This window comes from Neltuma alba, unplaced genomic scaffold (genome assembly GCF_004799145.2).
Source record: "Neltuma alba isolate B1F8T4 unplaced genomic scaffold, ASM479914v2 tig00011396_pilon, whole genome shotgun sequence".
Lineage (NCBI taxonomy): Eukaryota > Viridiplantae > Streptophyta > Magnoliopsida > Fabales > Fabaceae > Neltuma > Neltuma alba.
In genome coordinates, this window is record NW_021636085.1 from 1,742,147 (window position 1) to 1,755,178 (window position 13,032).

Sequence of the window (13,032 nt, forward strand, 5' to 3'; positions counted from 1 at the left end):
AACCAAAGATGTCATTGACACGTGAATTTAAGTTTATATATTTATTACATGTAAAGTTTATAAAAACGTGCTCTAATATCATTTTTTTATTGTTGATAGGGCTTTTCATAGTTTTGATGTTGTGGCCAAGCAGCAAAATAAGCAACTACCGACATGGATTCTCCCACAACTATGTTGTTTTGAGCTAAATATATGCTTATAAATCTTTTCAATAATCAAAGTTAATGTTTATAAATTCTTTTTAGATAATCAAAGTCAGATCTTCAATTTTATATTTTATTTTGTTAGTACCGTTGTCAATCCAGGGGTGTTGAATGTGGATATTATGTCATCCGCTATATGAATGACATCATTGAGACAAGAGTGACTGAGAAATTAAACAAGGTAAATATAGATTATATTGCATGTAATTCTTCAATTCTTTTCACATATTTGATCAAGTTGACTAATGACTATGTTATTTTTAATTTACAGGCATTCTAAGATAATGTGCCATATGACATGGAGGAAATCAAGTTCATGAGAGATACTTTGTCAACAATATTGTTAGAGAATTTTGAAAATGTGAAATAGTTAAGTCATTCATCATATTTTAGTTCATTGTTTGATTATTAACTAGTTGAGTATTTGTTGATTATGATGTGTAAGTGATTGAATAAAAATTGGATGTTAGTGTTAGGATAAACGTATTGAAATGGTTCTGCATATTTTTCTGCTTTGCTAGTTGTATTTGGGTCTGTAAATTTTAGGAAGGTTGTAAAGGAAATTCACACAGAATGTAAACAAAAAAAACTATTGTTTTTAACAGCAGTTATTTGTATAACAGCCGTTAAAAGTATTTTTAACAAAATAACCGCTGTTAACATTTGACTCTCCACAGCGGTTTTTTTTTAATAAAACCGCTGTGAAAAGTTCATTTTCCACTGCATTTTAAGAATAGAACTGCCATGGAAAGTTGTTTTTCACAGCTGTTATAAACCGTCATGTTTTATTTTCCTTTCAATGTCGAAGGAATTCACTTCGCCTCCGAAACTGCCATAGAAAGCTCATTTTAACCACCGTTAAAGACCATTTTTCTAGTAGTGAATTATGTGCAGAAGCAAAGGGATTTAGAGGAAATTATTAAATAGATTACGTCCTCTGATCCATTAACACAGCCTACTTAGGTTTTGCCATATATAACTTTCTTCCTTGTTTTGTCCGCTTTTAGTGACTGTTTGGAGTTAATATATGAATGTCAATGTAAGTGGAAATAGAAATCCCCTCACATATTTAGTCTGTAGTTCATAAATCACGATTAAAAAGTTACTGTCTCTTATCCTAAATATAAGATTTAATTTGCAATGCAATATATTTAGAACTGGCCGTAGTGCTAAAAAGCTGCTGTTAAAGGTAAATTGTCATTCCAAACAAGTCTTCTAATTAGCTTTCAACTTTGTTTATCACCTTATAGTTTAGATGCATGAAAATTTTCTTGCAAGAGGTATTGTTGAACCACTAAATGTTACTTCTCATGTTCTTAATGTAAGACCTAATTAACCAATGAGTAGATTAAGTATATTAGTTAAATTAGTTAATATGGTATGTTTTTCCTCCAAAACACCCTAATCATCTTCTTTAATTCCCTCCCTTCCTATCCCATTTGATTATCATTGAGAGAATAACAATAGGGTTAATTTGGAAAAAAAATTGATAACTATATGAAATAAGTCTTACATATAGGACCAAGATCAACTTTCAAATTAAGTCTTGCATTAAAGACTGTAAGAGTATTACTCCTCCGGTCCTTAATATAAGACCCATTTAACTAATTTGATTAGATTAAGGAAGTTAGGTAAGTTAGTTAATTGTAAGAAAAGTGACATTTTTCCTAAAATACCATAATCATCTTTCTTAATACTCCTCTCTCTCTTCTATTGATTATAGTTGAGGAAATATCTATAGGGGTAATTTAGAGAAAATTGATAAATATGAGAAATGGGTCTTATATTTAGGATCAAAACCAACTCACTAATTGGGTCTTATATTAAGGACCGGAGGAGTACTTTTTTTGTAATGGGAATTACCACATTATAATAGATTAGGCATTTCCGCTATACCCAACTTTCATAAGACATTAGTATATGATCACTATATGTGAATTTTATATGATTGTTGTTTTTTTTTTTTTTAACAGTGAGCAGTTCGATCTTCCGAAAAGATTGCAAACCAAAATTTGGGACATTATGTATGTACGTGTGTGTTTAAAATTTTATCTTTTCAGAAATTTATTTATGAAAACTTAAAATATGTGAACAAAAATATTTAAGCGACAATGAGTACCACTCAGTTTTTTATTATAGGTCACTTGTATCCCAAAAGTTTGTTTCAAAATATAAGTTACTTGTAGTATAATTAATGATCTTTGCCCAATTTTACCCCTATTAATTTAATAAAAAATTAACTAATTTAAGTTTGAAGCAATGGCTCCTCAAAACACGTCCATTTCCCTCTCCCTCTCCTTCTCCATCTTTTTCTCAACTTTTAATTTCCTATGCAGTCTGTTCGAATATCTAAGACAATACCACGTAAAACACATTTTTAAATATCTTTATTTAATAAGGATAAATGAGAAAAATGGTTAATTTAATATTTTTTAGTTTGCGATTTGAGATACAAGTAACTTATAATAAAGAATAGAGTGGTATATTCATTGAAGCCAGCCATCATCAACAAGGTCGGAGTCGTAGATAAATATTTTGAGTACTCTCTCTCTCTATACATCTATAAGCCGACGGACGTCTGATAAACTTACACATGCATCATTATGTGGACGGTGTGTGGCAGATGATGATCGATGATGGAAAGAGAAAGGATGAAGAAAGTGAGGAATGTGGTGAACGAGATGAAGGTGCCGCTGACAATGACGGCGGTGACGGCGGTTACGGCGGTTACGGCATCGTTTGCTGCGGCGGCGATTCTGTGCAAGATCGTCACTGAAGATGGCATGAACTTGGTTGGGCTCCATGCTTATCGTTTCATCCTCTCCACCGCCTTCCTGCTTCCTCTCTCTCTCCTCACTGACAGGTCACACATCATAATCTCGCCTTTCAATTCTCTCCTCTGTTTTTTTTTTGGTCAAAATCTTTCAATTCTCTTCTCAATAAACAAAGAGAATAACATGCACAAATTAAATAAAATTATACCCTCTTAGGTTCAACTAAGTTGGATAGATAAAAAATGTTAAATAAATTATTTAATTTTAATAAACATGACATTATCTTTTTAAAATACCCATACATAATATTAGATTATACATACATTTATAAGCCAGGCAAATTAATTTAAAGAGAAAATAATAAATATGAAAGATAAAATAAAAACTAAAGCATACATTTAATCTTTTAATTTTATGTAAGATTTTACTTTGGTCCTTTAACTTTAAAAAGTATATTTTTAGTTCTTTAATTTCAAAATTATTAGTCTTAAATGATGATTTTTTTAATAACAATTATGGTTGTTTTGAATATTAAATTTCATACGTTAGTATTTAGTCATGTTTTATCAGTATTCAAAAGCTCAATATTATAATTTTTATTAATGGTTTTAGGTGTAGAGAACTAAAAATTTACTTTTTAAAATTAAGGGACTAAAATGAAACTCTGTGCAAAATTAAAGGACTAAAAGTATACTTTAGCCTACAATAAATTAAGGTTTTACAATTAGAATCAAAACTATCTAATTAGGGACAAGAGGAATATATTTGAAATTTGAGGAGTATATTTGAAATTTGGTTTTTGTTGTTGTTGTGATTCTTGTAATCACTTTGTTAATGTAATTATTTATTTATTTATTTATTTTTTGGTTATGACAGGAAACCAAAACTGAGTTGGAAGGTATTTTTCATGACATTTATATGTGGATTATTTGGGTAAGTTTTCGAGCAAAATAAAAGTCAGTTTTCAGGATCAATTTTTTTTATTGACTTAGAAAAGGAAAAAACTATTTTAAAAGAAACAAGTGGATTCACAAAATATAGGGATTAGTAAGACTAATTAAGAAATAGGGATGCAGGGGAACGATATTTCAGGGGTTACAATTGGAGAGCCTGGTTTTAACTTCAGCAACATTTGTTTCTGCCTCCCTCAGTCTCATCCCCGCCATTACCTTTCTCACGGTCCCCTTTCTTTAGGTAAAATCTTATATATTTATATATATATATATAGACAGACACACACACACTCCTCCGCTACTTAATATAAAACCCATTTACCTAATTTGATTGGATTAAAGAAGTTAGATAAATTAATTAATTATAAGAAATACTCCTCTGATCCTTAATATAATAAGATCCATTTAACTAATTTGATTAGATTAAGAAAGTTAGGTAAGTTAGTTAATTATAAGAAAAGTGATATTTTTCTTAAAATACCATAATCATCTTTCTTAATACCCCATCTACCTCTTTCACTTGATTATGATTGAGGGAGTATCCATAGGGGTAATTTAGAAAAAATTGATAAATATGAAAAATGGGTTTTATATTTAGGACCAAAACTAACTCAAGAATTAGATTTTATATTAAAGACCGGAGGAGTATAACATGTTTTTTTAAAACATTATAATCATTTTCCTTAATATCTCCCATCTCTCCCACTTGATTATGGTTGAATGAGTATCAATATGAGTAATTTAGAAAAAATTAATAAATATGAAAATTATATCTTATATTTAGAATCACAATTAACTCAACTCAACGATAAGTTCCTATGTTAAGGACACGAGGAGTACGTATATAACATGAATCTTCTTTCAACGTGTTGAGCAATATTTTTATTTTCACTTTTTTTAAACTCTGGGGAGAAGCAGCAGGGTGGGCGAAGATGGTAGGAACGACAGTTGGAATAGGAGGAGCAATGGTGATGACTTTCGTCAAAGGTCCACGTGCTCACATCTTCCCCTCCCACTTGAATCTACGTCATCATCCCATGCCCACGTGGCACTCCACAACGACATCGCTCGCCCGGCTTTGGGTGTCGTTTGTGCCATTGGCATCTTTTTCTCTTGCGCCTTCTGGCTCATCATTCATCTTTCTAATTCCTTCCCCTTTTTTATTATTGTTGTATCTATATACATATTTCTTCAATTATATATAGATTATCCAGTTAAAAACATTAATGAATAAATCTTCTTATGTTGTTGAAAAACATGTTATAAATTATTGTCGTTTACAGGGTGTGCTGAGCAGGACTCCATCTTTCTTCGGCTTTCTTGCTCTTCATTGCTTCTCCTTCTTCTTATCTCCCATGTCTTCTATTTTAACCCCATGGCTCAGTATCCCTCCATGCCAATGAAATGAAGATGATCCTAAACGAAGAAACTGATTAGGTCAACTTCTCTCAAAGGGGTCAGCGGCTTCATGCGGCAATATTGGGAGCCAAAGAAGGTTTGGTTTTAATTGCTGTGTTGACGAAGAGATGCGGAGGAGGAAGGAGGAGGAGGCTTCATTGGCTTTGATAGTGTATGGATATGTGGGAGCTGTTGTGTTTGGGTTAACCAAGTTACTTGCTTTTTTGTGGATTGAAGCTTACGGGTGAATTTATTTGCTCTATTTCGCTGTATGAGGTTAAATAGGTTCTCAAAGTTCCTTATATAAGACAACTTAAGAGCAAAGGCAAGAATGATACAATTTGGTTGACTAATTTGAGTAAGTAAATTAAAAAAGTTTGTTAAATTAGTTATTTATAATAAATAGGTATTATCTTCCCTAAATCACATGTATTAGTTAGATTACCATTTAATGAAACTTTTAATATGTGCAACTGCTACAAGAACTACTTTGAAAAAAAATATATTAATATGAGAGACAAAGTAGATTGGAATATTATATTTAAAACCAAATTAAAAGTGAGACTAGCTTTTATATTAAAAACAGGAAGTGGTATATTATACTCCTCTAGACCTTAATATATGACCTAATTGTTGAGTTGATTTTGATTCTAAATATAAGACATATTTCTCATATTTATCAATTTTCTTAAATTACTCCTATGGATACTCCTTCAACCATAATCAAGTAGAATAAAGAGGGAGGAAATTAAGAAAGATGATTATGATATTTTACAAAAAATATGTCGTATTTCTTATAATTAACTAACTTACCTAACTTTCTTAATTTAATAAAGTTAGTTAAATAGATCTTATATTAAATATTGAAGGAGTATATATGATTTCTCTTTTCTTGCCTTTTCCTCCCTATCTGTGGGCAAAAAAACAGATGTATTCAATTCATGTGGCCGAAGCCACAAGATTCAAAGTAAACCTCAACAGATAAGCATTTTTATTTACAGTTTGAATAAATGCTTTTAAGCCTTGGATCTTCACTAGTCATAATCTTGATTCCACAAAAATAAAAAATAATTCTTAGCATTTTTCCTTTTTTTCTTTCGAAGTTTTTTAAAATATTAATCTTATCAGATTAAGGAATATTCACCAAAATCTTTCCGTTTTTATAAAAAATAGATGCAATTAATACATATTCTTTGATTCTTAAATTGCCAAAAAAACAAAAAAAAAACATCCTATTGATTTAAGGCGTTGATTAATAACAAAAAAGAATATAATAGGACTTTGGTTTATGATTGTGTTTCTGTATAAAATATTGTTTGAGATGATTATTGATCATGTCGTGACACACACTCCCGTTTTTGCATAAATCCATATTCCTTTAGCAAGATATTCTGATTCTGAACAATTTTTTTTCCTGCATACAGACACTGCTTTTTGGATATTTTATTGTCAAAGATGTATTGAGATAGTAGTTAGCTTCATTTATTTTAAAATAACTCTGTTATTGTCCTTTGAGAAAGTCAGAGTGAAGAACTTCGAAACAATATTCCCAATCCTACATCATTTGATTGATAGAATAACCTTAAAAGCATCAAGAAATGAACCTACAAATAAATGAATCACTTCATCAATAACCAAAATGTTCAAACTCGCACAAAGAAACGCACACACTGCAGGACTTGGAAGTGAAAGATTACAATTTCTTTGCAAATGAAATGACATAAATACTATTGAAAACCTTCAAATAGGGCTCCTTGAGACAGATGTTTTCTCTTTTATTGTTTTGTGGGTAAATAATGACGTGTATCCCCAAAAGTTCACAGCCAACTGATGAAGAGATTGCACCCATCTCTCATGGATCGACTTTGGAGTTGCATCCTCAATGAGTCGGAGGGCCGTCTCACTTGTACCTCCCGTAAGGAAGTCAGGGACCAGAGCTGGTGAGGGAGGGTTGTCAACCCCGTGCAATTTTCAATGATCAAACATCTAAGACATGGCATGGCAACACTGCCTAATTCCCAGTGACTGACGTTATCGAAACATTTCATTTTAAATACCTCTAGTTGAGGGAACCCACTAATGCAACGAAGCTCCGACTCATACCCATCTGTAACCTTACAAAGATATAGTTTCAAAATTCTGAGATTCGCAAGACTTCCCAAAATGCTCATGACATCACTATTTAAGTTGGTGCCTGAGATTGTTAGCTCGGTAAGGTTGGAAGGAAAGGCATTGACGGATGATGGAATATCAGGAAAGTCAAAAATCTTCAATGCATTCAAATAATTTAGTTTTGCAAGGTTTTCCCACACTTTACCAGCCCCTTGTTGATGCATGTCATCCTCAGAAAAACGCAAACCCAATCTCCTCAGTTTTGGGAATACGCCTTTCCCTATTAGAGACATAATAGCTGACTTTTTGTTTATGGCAACAGGAGATAGAGTCTGTAGATTCCGCATGGTTTGGCCTTTCACATCAGGAAACTCTGGTAAAATCATAAATGCAGGGGTGTGAAGATGCCTTAGTCTCTTGAGCTTCCAAATTCCAATGGGAAAGGACACCTCGCAGTAATATATTGGCCAACGCCCTAAGTCCAAAGTTTCTAGATTCCAAAGATTGCATATGAATTCAGGAATCGCTCTTAGAAAACCCCCACCAGAAACATTTTGGTGGTCTAGTTCTATTTTTAAGTACCTTAGATGAATTAACATGCCTAAATTGGCAGGGATCTTATGCTGGATGGAACTTGCTAGATCCAACACTCGAACAAGTTGTAACCATTTGAAAAACCTTTTTGACTCACTTGAATCAAAAAGGCAGTGGGAGTTGTGGCCAAAGCAGAGCATAGAACGAGTGCCTGAATGGTCTTTGTTGCTTGAAGCAAAATAATCAGACATATTACATTGAATGGAGAGCCTACGAGGCTTGCTTGGCTCTGAAATGTCTGCATCCCTACAAACTTCAAAAAGCTTCTCCTCCATGCTCTCAGATATGCAAAGTTCTCTTAGCAAATCATGGATCCGACACGTCTTGATGCCCCCATCACTTCTTTGTCTCCCTACCTGGATTAAGCTACGATCAATGAGCTCATCCAAGTAGTTCTCAGCAACATCCTCTGTAATTCTGGAATCACTATGAAGAATGAATCCTTCGGCAACCCATAGTTGGATCAATTGTCTAACACGAATCTCATAGTCTTCGGGAAACATACCAAAATATAGAAAGCATTGCTTCAATCTTGGAGGCAAGCTATCATAACTAAGTTTCAATACTATATCTTGTACTTGTGTTTCTGGTCCAGTGAGATACGAGTTGACATGGTCCATAATCTTGGACCATTCTCGGTATGACTTTTCTCTGTTTGCTAGAATTCCTGCAAGGACCACAATAGATATTGGCAAGCCACCACAACTTTTTACCATACGCTCACCTAGTGGCTTGAGATTAGAAGGCACACCCTCTCCTCGAAACACCCTCTTTGAGAAAAGCTCCCAACTTTCTTTTTGATTAAGAAAAGGGAGATAGTAGGGAGGAGATGAGCTGGCATGAGAAGCCACCTCTTTCAAACGACTGGTAATAAGGACCCTACTACTTTTATTATCATCCGGAAAAACGCAATTTAGGTCATCCCAATGTTGAGTTTTCCATATGTCATCCAACACTACAAGATACCTCTTCCCTTTCAAACAGTCTCGTACCTTGTCTCTTAATTCTTCCTCACTCAAACTATAAAAATCATCACATTCAGCTTTACCTGCCCACTTTGATTTCTTTCTGTGTTTGCTACTTATATTGTGATTGTAATGACATGCATTTGTAGAGATTGACATCAAGCGTTTAAGAAGGGCATGCAAAAGCTCTCTAGGTCTATAGTCATTAGACACATAAACCCAAGCATGATACTCAAAGTAATTCTTAACATGATCGCTCTTATAAATCTTGCGGGCAAGAGTAGTTTTACCTAAGCCGCCCATACCTATGATGGACACCACATTGCGACGCGAACCCCCCTGCTCGAGGCGATTGATTACTTCATCTGAGTCATGCTGAAAACCCACCACGTCATCTTCCTCCACGTCCCTTCTTCGCTTGTGCAGTAGCTGTAACTCCTGCTCTGTTGAAGATCCTGCTGCTTCTTGGATGACGTATTTGATTTTGTTCTCATGAATCTCATTGATTCTGGCTTTGATGTTGTCTATTTTCTCTGCCACGTCGTGTCGCAGCCTTGCATGGTCAACAACATGGAGCATCCTCGACAACCAATTTCTCCTTTGATGCTGGGCAACGTTGGCAACAAAGGTGTCGATGACATCCTCAGCTTCATGTGCGACTTCTGTGATTTGACGAATAAGCTCTTGTTCGGTCTCCTTCTTGCGCTGGTTTTGGTTGTAGCTCTTAAGGAAGACATTCATCATTCTGAGCTCACTCTCAAGGGACCTCACTTTGTCCTCCACCCCATGCAGCAAGTTGGCTTCGTGTGTCACAAGCCGAGACAGGTTTTCCAGCGCAAAACTAACTACGCTATCTGCCATGGAGTCTGCACGATCAACACAAGAACACGGAAACAATAACAGAAGCAAAATTTGATGCACAAGACGTTCAAGCCTCAAGGATATAAGATAAGATAGATCGAAACGAGTGGCTCGCAGGACCTGAAGGGTACAAAAAAAGCGCGTGGGTCCACCAAACATTAACTGTGAAGTTTGGGAGAAGACTTAAAAGTTGGGTCCTCCCTCCGATGGTATTCTTCTCCCTCTGAATCAGAGGCTCTAATGAACGATATCCGCTCACTAGTAATTTTTGGGAATTTCGTTGTCATATTCTTTTTTCCTTTGGATAAAGAATTTCGTTGTTATATGGTTACGTTGTTACGTTCTATGATACCATCGAATATTCAATTGCTTTCTTAAAGAAAATTTCATCGATTAAACCATTTACTTAAAGAGGAAGTTTGGTTCTTCAATGGTTGAGAATTAAAAACGTGTGGGGCTTTTTTACCTCCTTTTTCGGCCTTGAAACGACGTGTGGGGCCAGACCATGTAGGAGAAATTGAGATGTAATAAAGGAAACGCGTGGGCCCACCTCACATGACCTCAAAGACGTTTTACCTGTTTCTCTCTACATTGACTTTGGGTCACATGTGTAAATTTATTTATTTATTTATTTTTTGGACCGGGCATGTAAATTTAAATTTGAAGTGATGGATAAACATTAAAATGCCAAAACCGCTTGCGCTGGATGGCACTCTTGTCCTCCAACTCCTTCCTTATGTTTTTTGATGAGGTTAATTCAGGGTAATGGTTCTTGCATTACAATAGACCCCCAAAACTTTTCTGTAGACCATGATTTTCTTCAAAGGTTTTTCAATAATTATCCTTTTAAAATGAGTTAAGCTGAGGACTTGCTTCCAAATCCTTGCAATAGCTTTATTGGTAACATAAACACAAAATAATATAAGATTTAGCTGACTAATTAGAAAAGAATAAAAAAAGTTACTTAAGTGTATTTAAATTAATGTTGTTTTTCTTAAAATATCCTTATTAGCCATATGTATTTGAATTACCCATTAATAATAATTCCTTAGCATTTGCAATTATTATAGAGATTACTTGAGAACAAAATAAATAAATATTAGAGATAAAATAAATTAGATATTATATTTATGACCAAATTGAATATCAAGCTAGTTTTTATATTAAGAACTAGAAGCAGTATCTAGAGAGTTTACAATTGAAAAAAAAAAGGGCACACTCAAAACGCAAAAAAGAACAAATAAATTTATTAATTTAATTTTAATCATATTAAATAAATTAGACTAGATAGGATTCTCCCGCTGAGGTGTTTCTTTGCATTTTCTGGCCGCAACAACAATGGCGGTGACTAAGGTGGCTCTAAGTAGAGCTGAAAATGGCAGGCTCGGGTTGGCATGCCAAGGTGCGGGCTAGAGTAGCCCGCACAGCTTCTAGCTTACTCTGCCACAGGCTGGTCCGTATCTGCACCACCAACCTGTATTACCAACTCTAGTCCTAAGTGTGGCTTACTGTTAGGGTTTGTGCTGATGGTGTTTTTTTGGGCTTAGGGTCTTTGTTGTTTGGGCTCCAGTACCTGTTGCGTTTTGGGTTTTGTTGAATCTCTTTGTTGGTGTTTTTTAAATTGATATTTCTTCCGGTTGAAAACAAAAAACAAAAGATAGGATTATCCTGCGCGTTGGCAAAACGAAAAAATCTCCTGCTTGAAGACAGGGAATTCTAGCACAACGGACCAACACAACCAAGGATTGTTCCATATCATCCTTGCCATTGATTCAAATCTCGACTGATTTACCTTGCAAATTGATTTGCCCGAAAAGTAATACTACTTCCAATTCTTACGAGATCTAATTTATAGTGAAAGATAGGAGTAGAGAAGACAAAACAAGCTTATACTACCTCCAAACGTTAATTATTTTCCCAAAAAATTTATTAAAAGAAAAAGCCATGATGTCTTCTTATCAGTGCTAAGGTTAATTAACGAAGATGATCCTAAACATAACATCCAAACTCCAAACAAAGAAACTGATAAGATCGACTCCTCTCAAAGGGTTCAGTGACTTCATACTGCAATATTGGGAGCCAGTGATGATTTGGTTTCAATGGCCATATTGATGATGGGTGTAATTAAAACAGATCCCAAATCCATGGTGCTTTCTGGTTTTGCAGGGTCAGTAGCTAAAGCTTGCAGTATGATGTTGAAGTTTCACAGATGAAGTGGGAAATGAGTAAAGATGATAAAGAGAAGCAGATGGAGAAGATGAAGGATGTGAATATAAAGCTACCAAATCGAATTCGAGCAGCGTTTGCAAGATAAGGGTAATGGTGGTTGTCATTGTGGCTTCATTGGCTTTGACAGTGTTTGGGGGTGTGGGGTCTGTGTTGGGAAAAAGTCCCATTTTGAGATCATATGTGAGGGTTGTGTCTGGAGGATTGGTAGCTATGGGTATCAATTTTGGGCTGACCAAGTTACTGGACTCTTGTGGATTGCAGCTTTCCCTATTTTCACTGAATAAGATTAGTTTCTCATAATGAGAATCTAACCGAGTTATGTTGTGTTCTTTTCTTGTTACTTGTCATTGAATTATTTTTCATCTACATAATAAGTGTTGATCATTACCTGATCATTTGCTAATAATGGGCTGATGTCTTCGAAAGATTACATCTTTGATGGTTATTCGGTCTCTTAATGTAATGCTGCGACATACAAATTCAGTTTCCCCTCTCATGATGCAATGCATCCCCCCACCCTCCTTCAGAGAAATAGAATTATAATGAGTGTTAAAGTAAATAGAGAAGCCATTATTTCAATGACCAGAGATAAAGAAAATCAAAGGAATGTGCCCAAAAAAAAAGGGCCTCCCTTTTGTGATCGATATTTAGCATGTAATTGTCTTCATTTCTAATTTCTTAAGTATGTGGAAATCAAAAATCAACAACAACAAGCCTTATCCTACTAGGTTGAGTCAGCTACATGAGTCACACTATGCTATCATGCTCTGTCAACAACTCGTTCCTTAAATATATTGTTGACCAAGAGGTCTCGTTTAATGACTTCATTGAGCGTTCTTCTCGATCTTCCTCTGTCCCTTTTTATGGGACTCCATATTGTCTGATCTATCCTTCTCACCGAGGCCTCTAATGGCCTTCTCTGCACATGTCCAAACTTTCTTAA

General features: G+C 34.7%; 1 protein-coding gene across 1 annotated transcript; it reads right to left on the reverse strand.

The window, feature by feature from the left end:
* Positions 1 to 6,862: 6,862 nt before the first annotated feature.
* LOC114712777 (disease resistance protein RPP13-like) lies at positions 6,863 to 9,889 on the reverse strand. The gene has a single exon (XM_028897314.1). The coding sequence runs from the start codon at positions 9,858 to 9,860 to the stop codon at positions 7,146 to 7,148; it is 2,715 nt and encodes a 904-aa protein (XP_028753147.1). The 5' UTR covers positions 9,861 to 9,889; the 3' UTR covers positions 6,863 to 7,145.
* Between the last annotated feature and the right edge of the window lie 3,143 nt (positions 9,890 to 13,032).